We start from the raw sequence: 21,904 nt of genomic DNA, 5'->3' as shown, positions 1-21,904 counted from the left end.
TAGCTCATCGGATTCAGCCAGTTTAGTTACGATATTCCGACTCTGGGTTGTCGGCAGAGGCTGCGATATTCAATGTACATTGAACTCGAGCTGCTTGTGAGTTTGGGTTGTCGGGCCGAGTCTCTCGGCCGGTCGCATGCCGACGGGTTTGACTCCAATGTGGTGTCGAGATGTTAACGATCTCGCCTGGTATGCAGGAGGTCGCGAGTTCGATCGCGACCCTGACGCTTGCTGCTGTATATTTGGAGTTTGCGTGTCTCTCTCTCCCCGTGGTCGCGCGGATTTTTCTCCGGGCCCTCCGGGTTTTCACTCCACATTTAGAATCAACGTCACGCGTTTTAGAGCATTTGGCTGCTATAAATGTCCACGTGATGATAAGCCGCTTCGTTGAGCTATCATTTGTGATGACCAGGTCGCTTCTGAAAAAAAGCTTTTAGCTCAGTGGACTATTACCTGGTAAAAATTACATTAAAAAAATAGTTTTTGAAGTTTCAAGTTTCATTTATTAGGTATAGCCCTGAGAGCCGTGCGGCTCTTGAGTCGGGTGCAACTGCAATAAACGAAATATGAACAGAGAACATCTTAAAGTGACGACGCGCAACAGAAACATCCTGGGATGAACCAGCAAATCTTCAAAAAAAAAATACCACTCGAGTACTTGCGGTGTGGCGCCTTAATGGCTCCCGGCCGTCTTTGTTTCCCCCGACGAAGATGTGTATTTACTCGAGGCAACATGGTGTGTTGTTGAACATGTCCACCTTACATTGTCCACCTCTTAGAGCCTGAGCCACCGGAGCTACCAGCAGCAGGAGGCCACGTGGGAGCTGTTCAGCACCGAGATGTCCTACATGCGTAGCCTGCAGCTCCTGTGCGACGTGAGTGGCCTTGGTTCCCATCGATACTTCGCCAATCATCGATCCTCACCGATCCCCACAATTCTCCACCAATCCTCGCCATTCTCCACCGATCCTTACCCATCCTCGCCCATCGTCGCCATTCTCCACCCATCCTCACCCATCCTCGCCATTCTCCACCGATTCTTACCCATCCTCACCCATCGTCGCCATTCTCCACCCATCCTCACCCATCCTCGCCATTCTCCACCGATTCTTACCCATCCTCACCCATCGTCGCCATTCTCCACCCATCCTCACCCATCCTCGCCATTCTCCACCGATCCTTACTCATCCTCACCAATCGTCGCCATTTTCCACCGATCCTCACCCATCTTCACCCATCCTCGCCATTCTCCACCGATTCTTACCCATCCTCACCAATCATCGCCATTCTCCACCGATCCTCACCCATCCTCACCAGTCCTCGCCATTTTCCACCCATCCTCACCCAGCCTCACCCATCCTCGCCATTCTCCACCGATCCTTACCCATCCTCACCCATCCTCGCCATTCTCTACCGATCCTCACCCATCTTCACCAACCCTCGCCATTCTCCACCGATCCTTACCCATCCTCACCAATCATCGCCATTCTCCACCCATCCTCACCCATCCTCGCCATTCTCTACCGATCCTCACCCATCCTCACCAACCCTCGCCATTCTCCACCGATCCTTACCCATCCTCACCAATCATCGCCATTCTCCACCCATCCTCACCCATTTTTGCCATTCTCCACCGATCCTTATCCATCCTCACCAATCATCGCCATTCTCCACCAATCCTTACTCATCACCAATCGTCGCCATTCTCCACCGATCCTCACCCATCCTCACCAATTCTCGCCATTCTCCACGGATCCCCGCCGATCCTCACCGATTCCCACTGATGGTTGAATGAGCGGATTGAGTGAATTAATCGATTCCTCAATAAATGAATGGACATGTGAATGAGTTCAGGAATGAGTGCGCGGGTGAGCAAATGAGATTAATGGGTGAGTGAACGAACGAGTGAATAAACGCGTGGGGTGATTGACCGAGCGAATTAATTGTGTCGAGTGAATTACTGTCGAGGATTTCTCGTGAGTGAGCGAGTCGAACGAATGAAATGATGAACGAGTGAGCGAGTGAATCGCGTCTCCGTTTCCGACACGTGTGTGTCTGTGCTCGTCTCTGGGTGCAGCTCTTCATCAGCTGCCTGCTCAACCTGCAGGAGACGGGGCTGCTCAGAGAGGTGAGCTCACGACGATGCCGTCCATGACGCTCGTTCGAGTCTGTACGGGTCGGCGATAGCCTATGAAGTTTGTGTGTTGAACTTCTTTCGCACCGCATGTAGCCAGCAGCGCTAATCGGAGGTGCGGGGGAAGGCCAACAAACTAAACACAAAAAGCAGTTCTCAAGAAATGAGTTTTCAATCGAGATTTAAAAGTTCACAGCCCCAGTGGCTTCCTAATATCGGAAGGAAGAGCGTTCCAGACGGCCGCAGAAGCGCACCTGAAAGCGCGCGATGACGGTGACCGCCGCCTTTGTTCGATGGCCAGCAGCCAAAATCCGCCACCGCCGCTGCTGCTGCCGCTGCTGCTGCTGCTGCTGCGAGGGTGACCAGCGGAGTTCGCGTGGTGATGGTTTATTACCACGCGCGATGTCACAGCCCGTGCCGCCCCGTCGCGATCAGTCGTCTGCTGCACTGGTCGGCGACGTTCCGTGACGGCCCGTGACGTCGCCCACAATCACCGACCCCCCCCCCCCACGTCCCTCCGGTGGTGCAGGTGCAGGTGGAGCGTGTGTTTGTGAACGTGCCACAGCTGCTGGCACTGCACAAGGGGCTGTGGCGGGAGCAGCTGGCGCCCGCGCTCCAGCGGTCGCGCTCGTTGCGCGCGCCGCTCCGCCCCGCTGACCTCCTCGGGGCTTTTACCGGGGTGAGCCCCCCCCCCCCGCCCTTGTCACACGAAGGCCCCGGGGCTCTTAACAGCCTCAAGCCAACTCCAGGCTCGAAGCCACCCACCACTCTAACCCAGCCCACCCACCCACACTCTAACCCACCCACACTCTAACCCACCCACCCACACTCTAACCCACCCACCCACACTCTAACCCACCCACCCACACTCTAACCCACCCACCCACACTCTAACCCACCCACCCACACTCTAACCCACCCACCCACACTCTAACCCACCCACCACACTCTAACCCACCCACCCACACTCTACCACCCACCACACTCTAACCCACCCACACTCTAACCCACCCACACTCTAACCCACCACACTCTAACCCACCCACACTCTAACCCACCCACCCACACTCTAACCCACCCACCCACACTCTAACCCACCCACCCACACTCTAATCCACCCACCCACACTCTAACCCACCCACACTCTAACTCACACCACACTCTAACCCATCCACACTCTAATCCACCCACCCACACTCTAACCCACCCACCCACACTCTAACCCACCCACCCACACTCTACCCCACCCACACTCTAACCCACCCACACTCTACCCCACCCACGCTCTAACCCACCCACCCACACTCTAACCCACCCACCCACACTCTAACCCACCCACCCACACTCTAACCCACCCACTCACACTACAACCCACCCACACTCTAACCCACCCACCACTCTAACCCACCCACCACTCTAACCCACCCACCACTCTAACCCACACCACCACTCTAACCCACCTACCACTCTAACCCCACCACCACTCTAACCCACCCACACTCTAACCCACCCACACTCTAACCCACCCACCCCACTCTAACCCACCCACCACTCTAACCCACCCACCACTCTAAACCCACCCACACTCTAACCCACCCACACTTTAGCCCACCCACCACTCTAGCCCACCCACACTCCAACCCACCCACACTCTAACCCACCCACACTCCAACCCACCCACACTCTAACCCACTCACACTCTAACCCACCCACACTCTAAACCCACCCACCACTCTAACCCACCCACCACTCTAACCCACCCACACTCTAACCCACCCACACTCTAACCCATCCACCACTCTAACCCACCCACACACACTCTAACCCACCCCACCCACACTCTAACCCACCCACCACTCTAACCCACCCACACTCTAACCCACCCACCCACACTCTAACCCACCCACCCACACTCTAACCCACCCACCACCTAACCCACCCACACTCTAACCCACCCACCACTCTAACCCACCCACCACCACTCTAACCCACCACCCACCACTCTAACCCACCCACCCACACTCTAACCCACCCACCCACACTCTAACCCACCCACCCACACTCTAACCCACCCACCACTCTAACCCCCCACACTCTAACCTACCCACACTCTAACCCATCCACACTCTAACCCACCCACCCACACTCTAACCCACCCACCACTCTAACCCACCCACACTCTAACCCACCCACACTCTAATCCATCCACACTCTAACCCATCCACACTCTAACCCACCCACCACTGCTAACCCACCCACCACTCTAACCCACCCACCCACACTCTAACCCACCCACCCACACTCTAACCCACCCACCACTCTAACCCACCCACACTCTAACCCACCCACACTCTAACCCACCCACTACTCTAACCCACCCACCCACACTCTAACCCATCCACACTCTAACCCATCCACACTCTAACCCACCCACCACTCTAACCCACCCACCACTCTAACCCACCCACCCACATTTTAACCCACCCACCCACACTCTAAACCCACCCACCCACACTCTAACCCACCCCCCACACTCTAACCCACCCACCACTCTAACCCACCCACACTCTAACCCACCCACACTCTAACCCATCCACACTCTAACCCACCCACACTCTAACCCATCCACACTCTAACCCACCCACACTCTAACCCACCACCCACACTCTAACCCACCCACCCACACTCTAACCCACCCACACTCTAACCCACCCACACTCTAAACCATCCACACTCTAACCCACCCACACTCTAACCCACCCACACTCTAACCCCCCCACCACTCTAACCCACCCACCACTCTAACCCATCCACACTCTAACCCACCCACACTCTAACCCATCCACACTCTAACCACCCACACTCTAACCCACCCCCACACTCTAACCACCCACACTCTAACCCACCCACACTCTAACCCACCCACACTCTAACCCACCCACACTCTAACCCACCCACACTCTAACCCACCCACCACCTCTAACCCCCACCACTCTACCCACCCACCCACACTCTAACCCACCCACACTCTAACCCACCCACACTCTAACCCACCCACCACTCTAACCCACCACCCACCCACACTCTAACCCACCCACCCACACTCTAACCCACCCACCACCTAACCCACCCACACTCTAACCCATCCACACTCTAACCCACCCACACTCTAACCCATCCACACTCTAACCCACCCACACTCTAACCCACCCACCACTCTAACCCACCCACCACTCTAACCCACCCACCACTCTAACCCACCCACCACTCTAACCCACCCACCCACACTCTAACCCACCCACACTCTAACCCACCCACACTCTAACCACCCACCACTCTAACCCACCCACCACTCTACCCACCCACCCTCTAACCCACCCACCACTCTAGCCCACCCCACTCTAACCCACCCAACCTCTAACCCACCCACCACTCTAACCCACCCACCACTCTACCCACCCACCCACACTCTAACCCACCCACACTCTAACCCACCCAACACTCTAACCCACCCACCACTCTAACCCACCCACCACTCTAACCCACCCACCACTCTAACCCACCCACCACTCTAACCCACCCACACTCTAACCCACCCACACTCTAACCCATCCACACTCTAACCATCCACACTCTAACCCACCCACACTCTAACCCACCCACCACTCTAACCCACCCACCCACACTCTAACCCACCCACACTCTAACCCACCCACCACTCTAACCCACCCACCACTCTAACCCACCCACCCACACTCTAACCCACCCACACTCTAACCCACCCACACTCTAACCCACCCACCACTCTAACCCACCCACCACTCTAACCCACCCACCACTCTAACCCACCCACCACTCTAACCCACCCACCACTCTAACCCACCCACACTCTAACCCACCCACACTCTAACCCACCCACCACTCTAACCCACCCACCACTCTAACCCATCCACACTCTAACCCACCCACACTCTACCCACCCACACTCTAACCCACCCACACTCTAACCCACCCACCACTCTAACCCACCCACCACTCTAACCCACCCACCACTCTAACCCACCCACCACTCTAGCCCACCCACACTCTAACCCACCCAACACTCTAACCCACCCACCACTCTAACCCACCCACCACTCTAACCCACCCACCCACACTCTAACCCACCCACACTCTAACCCACCCAACACTCTAACCCACCCACCACTCTAACCCACCCACCACTCTAACCCACCCACCACTCTAACCCACCCACCACTCTAACCCACCCACACTCTAACCCACCCACACTCTAACCCATCCACACTCTAACCCATCCACACTCTAACCCACCCACACTCTAACCCACCCACCACTCTAACCCACCCACCCACACTCTAACCCACCCAACACTCTAACCCACCCACCACTCTAACCCACCCACCACTCTAACCCACCCACCCACACTCTAACCCACCCACACTCTAACCCACCCAACACTCTAACCCACCCACCACTCTAACCCACCCACCACTCTACCCACCCACCACTCTAACCCACCCACCACTCTAACCCACCCACCACTCTAACCCACCCACACTCTAACCCACCCACACTCTAACCCACCCACCACTCCACCCCCCCCCCCACTCTAACCCATCCACACTCTAACCCCCCCACACTCTAACCCACCCACCACTCTAACCCACCCACACTCTAACCCACCCACACTCTAACCCACCCACACTCTAACCCACCCACCACTCTAACCCATCCACACTCTAACCCACCCACACTCTAACCCACCCAACACTCTAACCCACCCACCACTCTAGCCCTGGCCCCGACTGTGGGTAGAACCTCTCGCATGGGAGAGTTTAGAAGGCCGTTCCGTGACGACGTCTACCGTGGTATGTGCTGTATCGTGCTGTTTGCTGCGTGTGTGCCCCGTGGCATGGTGCGCCTTGTGTGGTGTGCTGTGTGTATCCCGTGGTGCGCCTTGCGTGGTGCGCTGTGCGTACCATGGCGCGCCGTGATTCGGTGTGTGCTGTGTGTGTGTCGTGGTGTGTGCCGTGTGTGTATCATGGTGTGTGCTGTGTGTACCGTTGTGTGTGTATCGTGGTATGTGCTGTATCGTGCTGTTTGCTGCGTGTGTGCCCCGTGGCATGGTGCACGTTGTGTGGTGTGCTGTGTGTATCCCGTGGTGCGCCTTGCGTGGTGCGCTGTGCGTACCATGGCGCGCCGTGATTCGGTGTGTGCTGTGTGTGTGTCGTGGTGTGTGCCGTGTGTGTATCATGGTGTGTGCTGTGTGTACCGTTGTGTGTGTATCGTGGTATGTGCTGTATCGTGCTGTTTGCTGCGTGTGTGCCCCGTGGCATGGTGCACGTTGTGTGGTGTGCTGTGTGTATCCCGTGGTGCGCCTTGCGTGGTGCGCTGTGCGTACCATGGCGCGCCGTGATTCGGTGTGTGCTGTGTGTGTGTCGTGGTGTGTGTCGTGTGTGTATCATGGTGTGTGCTGTGTGTACCGTTGTGTGTGTATCGTGGTATGTGCTGTATCGTGCTGTTTGCTGCGTGTGTGCCCCGTGGCATGGTGCACGTTGTGTGGTGTGCTGTGTGTATCCCGTGGTGCGCCTTGCGTGGTGCGCTGTGCGTACCATGGCGCGCCGTGATTCGGTGTGTGCTGTGTGTGTGTCGTGGTGTGTGCCGTGTGTGTATCATGGTGTGTGCTGTGTGTACCGTTGTGTGTGTATCGTGGTATGTGCTGTATCGTGCTGTTTGCTGCGTGTGTGCCCCGTGGCATGGTGCACGTTGTGTGGTGTGCTGTGTGTATCCCGTGGTGCGCCTTGCGTGGTGCGCTGTGCGTACCATGGCGCGCCGTGATTCGGTGTGTGCTGTGTGTGTGTCGTGGTGTGTGCCGTGTGTGTATCATGGTGTGTGCTGTGTGTACCGTTGTGTGTGTATCGTGGTATGTGCTGTATCGTGCTGTTTGCTGCGTGTGTGCCCCGTGGCATGGTGCACGTTGTGTGGTGTGCTGTGTGTATCCCGTGGTGCGCCTTGCGTGGTGCGCTGTGCGTACCATGGCGCGCCGTGAATCGGTGTGTGCTGTGTGTGTGTCGTGGTGTGTGCCGTGTGTGTATCATGGTGTGTGCTGTGTGTACCGTTGTGTGTGTATCGTGGTATGTGCTGTATCGTGGTGTTTGCTGCGTGTGTCGTGGTGCGTGTACCATGGTGTGTTTACCGTTGTGTGCTGCGTGGTGTGTGCTGTGTGCCTGTGTGTACTGTGTGTATCGTGGTGTGTGCCTGTGTGTGCTGTGTGTGCCTGTGTGTGCTGTGTGTATCGTGGTGTGTGCTGTGTTTTACCGTTGTGCGCTGCGTGGTGTGTGGGGCGGTGCCGTGGAGCATAGTTCCGTGAGCGCTTCGAGCCGTACCTGCAGTACTACCTGAGCGAGCAGCAGAGCACGGACTACACCCGCAGCCTCATCCGCGACAACGAGGTCTTCCGCATCTACCTCACGGTCAGCGACACGTCACCACGTGGCACGCCGCCACACCACGCACACCGCACCGCATCACCACGCACACCGCCACACCACACACACCACACCGCCACGCACCACGCCACCACACCATACCCACCGCCTCACCACGCACACCGCCACACCACGCACACCGCCACACCACACCCACCGTCACACCACGCACACCGCCACACCGCACCGCCACGCACCACGCCACCACACCACACCCACCGCCACACCACACCCACCGCCAGACCACGCACACCGCCACACCACACACACCACACCGCCACGCACTACAAAACCACGAACCATGTCGCCACACCACAGACCGCCACACCACGCACATGGGTGTGTATGAGTATCAGTGTGTATATGTGTGTGTATGGGTATGGGTGTGTATATGTGTGTGTATGGGTGTGTATATGTGTGTGTATGGGTGTGTATATGTGTGTGTATGGGTGTGTGTGTATATGGGTGTGTATGTGTATATGGGTGTGTATGGGTGTGTATGGGTGTGTATATGGGTGTATATGGGTGTATATGGGTGTGTGTATATGGGTGTATATGGGTGTATATGGGTGTGTGTATATGAGTGTGTATGTATATGTATATGGGTGTATATGTGTGTGGGCGCAGTGGGCCGAGTCCCAGAAGCCGTGCAGCCGGCTCAAGCTGCTGGACATGCTGGCGAGCCCTCACCAGCGCCTCACCAAGTACCCGCTGCTGCTGCGAGCCATGCTGCACAAGACCGACGCGGAGGGGGACCGCACCGCCCTGCTGGCCATGGTGAACCCTGCACCCTGCACGCTGCACCCTGTACCATGTACCCTGCACCCTGTACCCTCACCCTGCACCCTGTACCATGCACCTTTTAACCTGCACCCTGCACCCTGTACCCTCACCCTGCACCCTGCACCCTGCACCCTGTACCCTGTACCCTGCACCCTGCACCCTGCACCCTGTACCCTGCACCCTGCACCCTGCACCCTGCACCCTGCACCCTGCACCCTGCACCCTGTACCCTCACCCTGCACCCTGTACCCTCACCCTGCACCCTGCACCCTGCACCCTGCACCCTGCACCCTGTACCCTGCACCCTGTACCCTCACCCTGCACCCTGCACCTTGTAACCTGCACCCTCCACCATGTACCCTGCACCCTGTACCCTGCACCCTGCACCCTGTACCAGAGGTCGCAATCGGGTACCCGATACCCGTACCCTACCCGATGCCCGGCTACCCGTACTTGGCCGGGTACGGGTAGCCGTTTGCGACCCTGGTGCGGCCAGGTAGGGGTACGGGTAAGGAATCAAAACCCGTTTGCGACCTCTGCCCTGTACCCTGTACCCAGCACCCTGCACCCTGCATCTCACACCAGAGTGAGTGATCTGGTGAGGAGGTGAGTGATGAGGTTTGTTTGTGTAGGCGGAAAACGTGGATGTCAGCGACGAAGTGAGCCGTTTCTGTGCAGGCAGAGAGTGACGAGGTGAGCGAGGCGGTGACGAGGTGAGCGGCGTGTGTGCAGGCGGAGAGCGTGGAGGGGTTCATCGCCGAGGTGAACGCCGAGTTGAAGATGCGGCAGGAGCAGCGGCGCGTGGCGGGGGTGGCGGCGCGGATCGAGGCCTACGAGGTGGTGGAGCCTGGCTCCGAGGAGGTGGACAGGGTGAGGGGACAACCTTCTGGACCGTAACCATCATCATCATCATCACCGTCGTCATTACCATCATTACCACCATTATCATCACTGCCATCACCGTCGTCATTTTTTTCATCACCACTATAATTTTCATCATCACCACTATAATTTTCATCATCACCACTACATCCCTGTCAGCCCCTTTTCAGTGCCCTACATTATTACAGACCGATTCAGACCTTATTGGTCACCCTGTGCCCTTATAAATCTCAGCGTTCATCTTTAAAGTCCCATCACAAGGGAGAAACATTAAAAAAATTTTGTACTCAATTTACCTGGACAAGAATACGAGTAAACCGTATGGGTTGACAGGTATTCCATCATCGCTACCCCTACCACCACCACCACTACAACCACCACCACCATCATCATCTCCATTATCACGACTGCCATTATCATCAGAACCTGAAAAATCACCACCAGTAGCAGCAGCAACAACACTACAACCATCATGATTATCATCATTGTCACTATCATCACAACCACTGTCATCATTATCATGACGAGTATCATCATTACTGTCGCTCACCATTATCACGACCGAAACCGCCATCATCGCCATCATCGTCATCATCGCCACCACCATCACCGCTGCCGATACGATTCTCGTGAGCGCCATCGTGTCTCCGTGACCCCTGCAGATCCTGCTGGAGTTCAGCTGCCTGGACCTCATGGGCCCCATCCCGGGGGTGGGGCGGTCGCGGTACCGCGAGGTCGTGCTCGAGGGACCCCTCAAGATGAGGGACGGCAGGGACCGGGTACGACGCCGCACAGCGCTCGTTGTTGTTCAACCTCCTCCTCGCACAACCTCGTCCAAGCGGCGGAGCCACGGTTGCCAAAGCCCTCCGCAGCTCCCCGAGTCTCCATGCCCTGCCTCCCACGGCTTCATGACCTCGTCGCCCCCTGCAGTACCAGTGACCCCACATTCCACTTCTCCCCCCCCACCCCCAGATGTCACCGCATCTCCTTCCCACGCACCTCCCATTAGCAAGGTTGGATACGTACGGTGTGAAAGAAGTTTAACATATATACGTCTCCGTACCCCTGTATCACTTTGCCCCACCTTGTTCCCATTATGCCGTCTGCAATACCCATGTCCCCATATTTGCCACTGTGGTGAGATATTATCTGCCTCGCCTGGTACATAGAAGGCTGTGGGTTCGATCCCGACCCTGACGATGCCTGTATATTCTGAGTTTGCGTGTCTCACTCCCCGTGGTCGTATGGATATTTCCCCGGATCCTGTTTTTTTTCTCCACATATAGAATCAACACACGTTTAGAGTATGTGGATGCTATCCATTTTCCAAATGATAAGTCTCTTAATTGGCCTATCATTTGTGGCCAGGTAGCTTCTAAAAAGTAGCTCAATAGCTCAGTGGGGCCTTACCTGGTAAGATAAAAAATATTCCCGTGTCCTCCTGGACCCTTGCCTACATGCCTCCGAATTCCCCACGTCTCTATGACCCTGTGTCCCTCCACGTATTTGTGTCCTCATGTCCCGATGTCCCTGTGACCCTGTGTCACTCCACGTCTTTGTGTCCTCATGTCCCCATGTCTCTGTGACCCCACGTCCCCCTGGCCTCCTTCGTGCCACATCAACCCGTGTCTCGAATATCCCAATTTTGTTTTTATTGTTAACGGTTGTGGGTTTACTCTCTAACAACACTGGTGGTGCTGGAGTAGCAATACAATTGTCCCGTTTTGTTTCCGTGACAAACCTTAATAATTGGCTGTGTCGGGTGGTGGCGGGATTAACGACAAATTTATATTTACGCGATCTAACCCAAAAAACCCTTTATTAATATTGGTCTCGAAAGTCGACGTGTTCAATCGCCATAACCCCGCGTCCCAGGTCCGCATATCCCCGTGTTCCCATGACCCCGTGAGTTCAAACCCTCTTGACCCCCCGCCCCCCCCCCGCCCCCCAGCTGGACGTGCACTGCGTACTCTTCACGGACCTGCTGCTCGTGTCAAAGTGGACGCGGCGCGGCGAGAAGACTCGAATCATCCGGCCCCCCATGGCCGTGGACCGACTCGTGTGCAGGGAGCTCCGAGACCCGGGTTCGACCATCGTCATCACAAGCGCCAACATCATCATCACAATCGCCATCATCATCATCATCACAATTGCCATCATCATCATCATCACAATCGCCATCATCATCACAATCGCCATCATCATCATCACAATCGTCATCATCATAATCGCCATCACAATCGCCATCATCATCATCATCATCACAATCGTCATCATCATCATAATCACAATCGCCATCATCATCATCACAATCGTCATCATCATCATCACAATCTTCATCATCACAATCGCCATCATCATCATCATCACAATCGTCATCATCATCACAGTCATCATCACCATCACAATAACCATCATCACCATCACAATAACCATCATCGCCGTTGGTCGTCAATTACAGTCGACAAAACCATGATGATCGTCATCATGATAAGCATAGCCATTACTTGTCTACTTAGACCATTGTCAACATTATACCCAGTGAGCATGGAACGTTGGGACAACGGTTCGAACCACATGCCAACTTGGGTCGAATGTTGCACATTTACTGGGATTATCATTCTCAACATCACCATCATCGTCGTTTATCATCATCATCATCATCGACATCATGTGACCTAGCCCTGTGGATGACGACGACAATGTTCGTTGTTTGCGTGCAGGCTCCTTCCTGATCGTGTACCTCACCGAGTACGGGACCGTGTCGGCAGCTTTGGCTTTCCAGGCCAGCGGAGTCCCAGCTGCCCAGGAGTGGGTGGAGGCCCTCTCGGCCGCCCAGGTCCTCGCCATTCTCACCACTCAACTTCCACTCGCCATCCTCACTGAACCCAATCTCCGCTCACCTTTACGCATTTTCACCCCGCCTTCTATCACGTCCACACAGCGCCCCTCGCCTCTGTGCGAGTCTTTTGGTCTCCATGTGAGTGTAGGGGCCTCTATGCCAGTCTATGGATCTGTGTCTCTGTATGAGTTTATTGGTCTATGTGGGTCTATGGGCATCTCTGTGAATATAGGGGTCTCTACATGAGTGTCTACGTAAGACTATGGGTCAGTATGTAAATCTAGGGGGACTCTATCTGAGTACTGCATCTATGTTCATGTGAGACTATGGGTTCCTATGCCAGCCTGTGGGTCTCTACATGAGCCTGTGGGTCTCTACCCGAGTCTATCGGTTTCTACATGAGTCTGTGGGTCTCAACATGAGCCTATGGGTCTCTACGCGTGAATGTGGGTGTCTACCCGAGTTTGTGGGTCTCTACGCGTGAATGTGGGTCTCTACCCGAGTCTGTGGGTCTCTACGCGTGAATGTGGGTCTCTACCCGAGTCTGTGGGTCTCTACATGAGCCTGTGGGTCTCTACCCGAGTCTGTGGGTCTCTACCCGAGTCTGTGGGTCTCTACGCGTGAATGTGGGTCTCTACCCGAGTCTGTGGGTCTCTACGCGTGAATGTGGGTCTCTACCCGAGTCTGTGGGTCTCTACGCGTGAATGTGGGTCTCTACCCGAGTCTGTGGGTCTCTACATGAGCCTGTGGGTCTCTACCCGAGTCTGTGGGTCTCTACCCGAGTCTGTGGGTCTCTACGCGTGAATGTGGGTCTCTACCCGAGTCTGTGGGTCTCTACCCGAGTCTGTGGGTCTCTACGCGTGAATGTGGGTCTCTACGCGTGAATGTGGGTCTCTACCCGAGTCTGTGGGTCTCTACCCGAGTCTGTGGGTCTCTACGCGTGAATGTGGGTCTCTACCCGAGTCTGTGGGTCTCTACCCGAGTCTGTGGGTCTCTACGCGTGAATGTGGGTCTCTACGGGAGTCTGTGACTCTCCAGGAGCATGTTGGTTCCCACGCGAGCATATGGATCTGTACGGGAGCATGTGGGTCTCTACGTGTCCGTGCGTCTCTACGTGAGTCCGTGGATTCTCCACTGACGTCGCGCGCGGGCGCGTGTCGTGGTCGCCCCAGGTCTCCCTCGCGAGCGTGCGCGCCCAGGAGAGCGAGCGGCGCCGTCTGAGCAACGAGCCGGACCTGAGCCTCATCCCTGTGTTCAGCCTCGTGCAGGCGCACAGCACCGCCCCCCCCCACGGGACCCCCGACCGGTACGACCAGGGGGCCAGCGGTGTGTGCAGATTTCCGCGGGCAGATGTGTGTTGCGGGCGGACGTGTGCGCGTTTGCAGGTGTGCGCACGCGTACGCATGGATTGATGCGTACGCAGATGTATGCATGGGATGGGTGTGTGTTGGGGAGCCGCGGTGGTGAGATGTTAACTCCCTCGCCTGGTGTGCAGGAGGTCGTGGGTTCGATCCCGACCCTGACGATGCCTCTATTTGGAGTTGGCCTGCTATCCCCGTGGTCGTGTGTATTTTTTTCCAGGTCCTCTGGTGTTTCCCACCACAATTAAGAAACCTACGCTTAAAAGTATTTGGTTGCTATAAATTTCCACGTGATAAGCCACTTTGTTGAGATATCAATTGTGGCCCAGGTCATTTCTGAAAAAGAGCTGCATAGCTCAGTTGGCCTTACCTGGTAAAATAAAAAAAATAGTTTAGGAGTGTGTGGAGGTGAGCGGACTGCACTACCGCTCCCTATGGGGAGCGCACTGAGCTGGAAACCCAGTGGCCTGAGTTCGATTCCCGCTCACAACCAATAAACAGCAGCAAAATATTTTAACGGATCCTGGGGCTCGCCTAGATCAACTCAGCCGTAAAGAGTACTTGGCGATGTCTGTAAACATCGGCATTGGGGAGACACAGTTTGCCGGGCTTAGCGCTGGCCACCTACCCCCTTGTGCGCCGTGCCAGCCTGTAAAGGTGCTAGCTAACAGTACTTGCCCTTGCAGCATGTTAATGGCTGTATTGGGGGATCTTTGTCTTTGGAGATGTATGAGATGTATAACAGCGATCTGTGCAATCGGGGACACGATCTCGTCATGATTTTATTTGTGAGTTGGGTCCACCTCCTCACCCCCTCTCACCCCCCTCACCAGGTCCATGCCGTTCGTCGCCCCACCCCGACTCGTGCTCACCACGTCGGGCGACTCGGAGAGCGAGGAGGGGCCCTCCTCGGCGAGCCTGCCCATCGACGACTCCTATGGCGCGGGGCTCAGCTTCTCGTTCCTCCACGACCCCTCGGAGCCCTCCGGGGGGGACGGTGCGGGTGCCCCAGGAGGCGGAAGAGGAGCGGGAGGACAAGGAGGAGATGAAGCGGGTGGAGGAGACGATGGAGACGGAGGAGGAGGAGGAAGCTTGGACTCGGACCACCGCCACGCTTCCTGTCGCGCTCCATCACTGACGGACGCCGCCGACCCGTGCCGCCGCACCGTCGGCTCGCGGCCCCCGCGGCGCCGGCAGCTCCCGGCGGAGAGCACCGCCGCCTCCATCATGCGCTGGAAGTCGGAGCACAGCCTCCCGCACATGGGCGAGGACGTGATGCCGTGCAGCTCCGCCGACGACTTCGCGTCCCACGACGCGCCACCGCCGCCGCCTCGCTCGCTCCTCCGGCGGCAGCAGCAGGAGCCGCCGCCGCCGTTCTGCCGTAGCATGACCGACGTGTCCTGCGACACGGGCGGCGGACGATCGCCCGCGACCTCCGCGTCCGGACTCTCGCTCGACCCCGAGAACTCGAAGTTCAGGTCCCTGTCCGACTGCAGCCTGGTGCCGGTCGCCCTGGCGGACCCCCTGGACTGTGCGAGCAACCCAGCCGGGCACCACCACCCCCACCACCACCCCCCGCGTGGTGGTGGTGGTGGTGGAGTCCCCGGGGTGGCGGGCAGGGCGTCGGGCAGGGCGCGACCTCCGCAGGTCTTCTCGGGCAGCCCCAGCAAGGTCTGCAGGGCGGGCAGCAGCACCGAGCTGTCCGACAGCATGGAGTTCGGCCTCGAGTGAGGCGGGAACCCGACACGGACCCGGCCCGGGGGGAACGAGAAATGGGGGGACGTTGCGAGAAGTGACGGGCGTACGTCCGTACGTACGTGGGTTGGTGTGGGTCTCGGAGCGCGGGTGCGTACGCGTGTTTGCGCACTTGTATATTGGTGAGTGGTTGTGTGGTGAGTGTGTGTGGATATGGAGCGGTGGAATAGCGGTTAGCATGCTACACTACAAACCCAGCAACCCGGGTTCGATTCCCGCTCACGGTCGACACCAATAACGATTATCTGAACTGGTCCTGGGCAATTCAGCCTCAAATTAGTATTTGGTGCAGTGTGTGAACATCGCCACTGGGGAGACAAAGGTGGCTGGGCGTGGTGCTGGCCACCAACCCCCTCGTTTGCCGTACCGGCCTTCATAGATGCTCGCTAACAGCATTTGCCCCAATAGTCTGTTGAGGCTATACGGGGGGGGGGGGACCTTTGTCTTTGTCATCCCAACCAGTCAACCCATGGCACCTGGGTCTGCCCCGTGGCCGCCTCCTAGAATCGAAAACCTTCCACACTCGACGTGATAGCTTCAAAGGGCACCTACAATCTGGCTCAAGCGCCATGGTGACATAATCACCACTTCGTGGTGAATGTTGGCCGCTGTTGTTGTTGTTGTTGGATGTGCCTGTGTATGGATGTGTGTTGGTGTTCGTGCGTGCTTTTGCGCATATTACGCTGGGTAGCACAGTGCATTAATACCATTATAGTTGCATGGCTAAAAAAACGTGCACACATGGAAACCCATCCACACGGCCACTGGAGAAGATTGGCCATGCCGGAACCGGGAACGAATACAAGTGAACGGGTGAACGTGCATGTAGCCGTACAGGTACACAATGCAACCGTGCATGTATACAGATGCACGGGTATTCGGGGCTGCTGCAGAACCTGCTATAGGTTAGCTGGTGCGCATGTCGTCGGGGTTTACTGCTGCACAGGTGTGTAATTGTTTACAGGTGTACAGGTATAATGGTGTGCCGGTGTTGTGGAGGTTTACATGTGTCAAATGTGTAAAGGTGTACACGCGTAAAGAGTTGGTGTCCAAGGTGTTCGCACGCACAGGTAACGACTGGGAGTACGGGCATTCCGCTGTCCAGATGCACAGGGGCTGTGAAGGTGTTCGGGTTTGTCGTGCACAGGTGAAGGGCCCTGAAGAATTTTCGATTTAAAGCTTTCGTGACTGCAGGGATTCATATTCTTGGTTCTTTCGGTAAAGTCACGTAGAAGGGAAATAATAAAATAAGAAAAATAAAACAGTAAAATTCTCACGACGTTTCCATTGCAACACAAGCAATCATCATCAGGTGTGAAAACCACATGAAGAAAATTGTGTTTTTCACACCTGATGATGATGATTGCTTGTGTTGCAATCGAAACGTCGTGAGAATGTTATTGTTTTATTTTTATTATTATTTCCCTTCTACGTGATTTTACCGAAAGAATCAAGACATATGAGGCCTTGAAGATGTTCACGTGCATTAGGCGTGTTGCACCGGTGTCAATAAGCTGTAACCTGTATGTGTACATCGGTGTGCATGTATCGTGGGGATGGGTCGGTTCCAGCTTGGACTCGAACCCATTCTCTGAGACCAGCGCGGGTGGAAGCCCGTGAGCTGTGAGACGTCTCCGACCCAGAGGCACTGCTGCTTTTCTGCCTTCCCTGACCCTGGATGAGTGAACGAGTGGACATAGTCTCCAGATTGAACCTGGACTCGAATCCCGACCCAGCTTAATGTGAAGGTGAATGAATTAATGAATGAACGGGCCCAGTTGCCTCTGCTGGGATGGAGGGAATGAGGTATTTTGTATAAAATGTGGTGGCGACCCGGGCAGCGTGATTCAAGATGTGGCAGAGATGCGTGTGAATCGCATCGAGTGTGTGATTCTGCGTGTGATTCTGCGTGTGTGTGTGTGATTCTGTGTGTGTGTGTGATTCTGCGTGTGTGATTCTGCGTGTGTGCGTGTGTGATTCTGCGTGTGATTCTGCGTGTGATTCTGCGTGTGATTCTGTGTGATTCTGCGTGTGTGTGTGTGATTCTGCGTGTGATTCTGCATGTGTGTGTGTGATTCTGTGTGATTCTGCATGTGTATGTGTGTGAATGAGTCTTTGTTGTGCAGGTCGTCTCGACCTCAAATGAAGAACCCGGTGCGATGCGTAAACATCGCCACTGGGGAGACAAAGGCGGTCGAGCGTGGTGCTGGCAACCCCCACTCGCTCGTATTCCGTTACTGGCCTTCATAGGTGCTCGCTAACAGCACTTGCCCCAACAATCTGTTACAGGCTATACGGGGGATCTTTTTTTGTCTTCATCTCCGAGTCTGTGTGTGGGGCTGCGTGGTGTTTAAATAAAACAAATCAACTTCAATTCCCCCTTTTAGGGCACCACGAGGTGTGTGTGCGCGTGTGTTCTCGGCCGTCTCGTGTCGCCACTGTCAGTCTCCGCGTTTGACATTCAACGTCGCGCCGCCGTGATCGTTGTCGTGTTCGACGTGATCGTTGTGGAGCGCGCGTGGGAGCCGTGTCCCTACGATGCTGGGCGTGGACTGCCGATGTAAGGCGTTACTGTGTTGTAAGTGCGAGTGCGTCCGTGTGTGTGAGATCTCTGTGCGGCGGTGTGTTTTGGCCGTGGGGCCGTCTCTGCGCATGATTTGTGTAGTTTTTTGTGTCTGTGCAGGGCTGTGTCCTGTGCGCGAGTGTCTTTCATCTGATTTGGGTTTGTGTGTGGGAATGCGTGGTCTGTGTGGGTGTTTGTGTCTGATTGTGTGATATCTGTGGGTTTGTGTGTGTGGGAGTGTGTGATGTATGTGGTAGCTGTGGGTTTGTGTGTGTGTGGGAGTTGACTTGCCGATGACTGGTACCAGCGGTGTCAAGATCGGCCTCTGTGGAGGAGGCTCGTGAAGGACGCTACTGGGCAGTTGGAGGCAGTCGCCCCCAACAACAACGGAGGGCGGAGGAGCGACGCTCACAACAACGAACGGAGCGCCGGATAGCTAAAGCACAGCAAGTTGGCACAGTAGGGGGCACAGGTGGTGCATCAGCCAGTCATCTCAGTCGACCCGTGGCACCTGGGTCTGCCCCGTGACCTCCTGCCAGCGGGCGTTCGACACTTCACGTGGCCTCAAGGTGCACATAGCCTGGCACGAGCGCCGTGGTGACGTCACCCCCAATTAGTGGTGAATGGCGGTTGTTATTGTGGGAGTGTGTGATATCTGTGGGTTTGTGCGTGTTGAATTTGTGATATCTGTGGGAATTTGTGATATCTGGTGGGTTTGTGGGAGTGTGTGACCTGTGGATACGCGTCATTCCGTGGACCTGCCTGTGTGCTCGAGTGTAGGACGGTGCAGCGATGCTGTTGCACGTGTCGGTGGGCGACAAATCCCTGTTTGACAAATGTGTTGTGGGCGATGCGGCGGAGGAGGAGGAGACGTGGCGAGGCGCGGTGTTTAAGCATCCTCTCGTGGTGGAATAAAGACTCGAATTGACGCACGCGTGTTCTTAATGCTCTGTCTCCCACGCGGACTTACAGTGTGTGCAAGGTGCGATTACTCAAGAGAATGTGGTGGTGGTGGTGGAGGCGGAGGGGGTGGTGGCAATGCCGGATTATCCTAGTTGCAAAAGTATCTATAAATGTTTCGGGCTCCGCACTTTCAAGGGCCCCGCGCTAAATGCTTTCAAGCTATTAATTTCGCTCAGTGATTATGGACTTCCTCTTTTAATATAGTACTATAGTACTATATTGTCTTGGACTTTTACGAACGACCGGGTGTTTAAGGTTAGCGATTTGTCGTATTATCTGGCTGTATAGCAAATGAAAAAATACAATTACTTTACTATGCAAGTAAAAAATGTGGGTGTTTTAATATTTACTTTTAAAAAATATATATATATTATTTGGGGCCCCTTTACAACATATGCTACAGGTCCCGCACCAGCTGAATGCGGCACTGAGGTCGTGGTGTTGTTGCCCACAGTAGCGGTGGTGCAGTGGTTGACGCACAACTCTTACCAACCAGGCGAGCCCCTGCTGCTGGACCTCCCCTAGGTCGACTCGGCCTCACACGAGTCAGGCGGCGTCGGGGAGATAAAGGCGGCCACCTCAACCCCTCGTGTGCCGTGCCGATCTCGCTGGGTGCTCGCTAACAGCACTCTAGCCCCACCAGCATGTTACAGGCTACACGGGGGGGGGGGGGGGGGATCTTTTGATTTGTAACGGGAATCCCCCAAAATACACAATGAATATTGCGGTGGCATTATTATTATTATTATTTGGTGAGACTGCGTTGGCACTTGGAGACAAATAACAAGAAAAAGAACAAAGAAAACCTCAACAATTATCGTCGAATTTGTTGAGCCAGGTAAAACTTAGCCCAGCATCATTCCTATCGGGTTTCATTGTTGTATTTTTATTATTTTATTATTTCCCTTCTACGTGACTTTACCGAAAGAAACAAGAATACGAGGTAAAACAAAAACTGTAATGTAATTGCAGCAGTCATCCTTGACATGGGGCAATTGGTTGGGGCGGGAGTTTGACTTAGCCCATCATCATTCCTATCGGGTTGATAAAAAAACAATCAGTACCACTTCGTGGGGATCTCCACAGACTCGCTCCCCGTCACAGGAATGTGGAAAGTTCACCACTGGCTCTGCTGGGCTGTGGACAGGGGATGGAGCACCAATGCATCAATGTGGCTTATTTGAGTGGGATATCACTTGTCACTGATCCTTCTAATCACTCGGAGTAATTATCAAGGCGATAACAGACAGAAAGACATGCGTCTGTTTAAGGGGAGCTTCGGTGGCGAGATGTTAACTACCTCGCCTGGTATACAGGAGGTCGTGGGCTCAATCCCGACCCTGATGCCTGCTGGATATGTGAGTTTGTGTGTTTCTCTCTCTCCGTGGTGAGATGTTAACTATCTCGCCTGATATACAGGAGGTCGTGGGCTCGATCCCGACCCTGACGCCTGCTGTATATATGGAGTTTGCGTGCCTCTCTCTCCGTGGTGAGATGATAACTACCTCGCCTGGTATACAGGAGGTCGTGGGTTCGATCCCGACCCTGACGCCTGCTGTATATGTGGAGTTTGCGTGCCTCTCTCTCTCTCCCCCAGTGGTCGCGAGGAATTTTCTCCGGTCTTTCCCCCGACATTAAGAATCAACATCACGAGTTTAGAGTTTGTCTGCCATCAATGTCCACGTGATGATAGAGCCGCCACTTCGTTGAGCTGTCATTTGTATGGACAGGTCGCTTCTTTAAAAAATAACAAGTAAACCCGTAAAAACAAAGTTTTTCACTATAAATCCTTTATATGCGTGGCATCGGGGCGGCTATAGTCCTCTCGTCCTCTGGCTTGAGATGGCTGCCACCTATGGGTCAGATGATTGTCTGGCAGCATTAAACAATAGGGAATTAAATATTTATTTATTTCCCCCTAAACAGTGTAAAATTTTGGAATTTTTTTTTCACGAAAATGCATTGTCACGCACAACGAGCCTGTGTGCAAAATGTCAGCTCGATTGGATCACGGGAAGTGGGTTAAAAAACGACCGAAAGATGTGCACGGTCCTAAGCAAGCAAGCGAACGTAATATAAAGGATTTAAAAAATTAACCCGTAAAAACAAAGT

At 55.0% G+C, this 21,904-nt stretch overlaps 1 protein-coding gene across 2 annotated transcripts in view; it reads left to right on the top strand.

Annotated features, from left to right (window-relative positions):
• Nucleotides 1-19,734, top strand: part of LOC133351152 (pleckstrin homology domain-containing family G member 5-like) — a 61,582-nt gene extending 41,848 nt beyond the window's left edge. For both annotated transcript variants that reach the window (XM_061566139.1, XM_061566138.1), the window contains exons 10-20: nt 780-875; nt 2,078-2,128; nt 2,664-2,813; nt 8,518-8,628; nt 9,271-9,420; nt 10,159-10,296; nt 10,971-11,087; nt 12,260-12,392; nt 13,032-13,147; nt 14,323-14,456; nt 15,345-19,734. In XM_061566139.1, the coding sequence (XP_061422123.1) occupies nt 780-875; nt 2,078-2,128; nt 2,664-2,813; nt 8,518-8,628; nt 9,271-9,420; nt 10,159-10,296; nt 10,971-11,087; nt 12,260-12,392; nt 13,032-13,147; nt 14,323-14,456; nt 15,345-16,242 (2,094 nt within the window). In that variant the 3' untranslated portion in view covers nt 16,243-19,734. The remainder of the gene's footprint in view (nt 1-779; nt 876-2,077; nt 2,129-2,663; nt 2,814-8,517; nt 8,629-9,270; nt 9,421-10,158; nt 10,297-10,970; nt 11,088-12,259; nt 12,393-13,031; nt 13,148-14,322; nt 14,457-15,344) is intronic.
• The last annotated feature ends 2,170 nt before the right edge of the window (nt 19,735-21,904 follow it).

The sequence above is a fragment of the Lethenteron reissneri genome, chromosome 36 (genome assembly GCF_015708825.2).
Source record: "Lethenteron reissneri isolate LAM-NWPU_2019-01 chromosome 36, ASM1570882v1, whole genome shotgun sequence".
NCBI classification, from domain to species: domain Eukaryota; kingdom Metazoa; phylum Chordata; class Hyperoartia; order Petromyzontiformes; family Petromyzontidae; genus Lethenteron; species Lethenteron reissneri.
The sequence above is the reverse complement of the archived record's forward strand: the minus strand, read 5'-3'. Positions and strand labels throughout refer to the sequence as shown.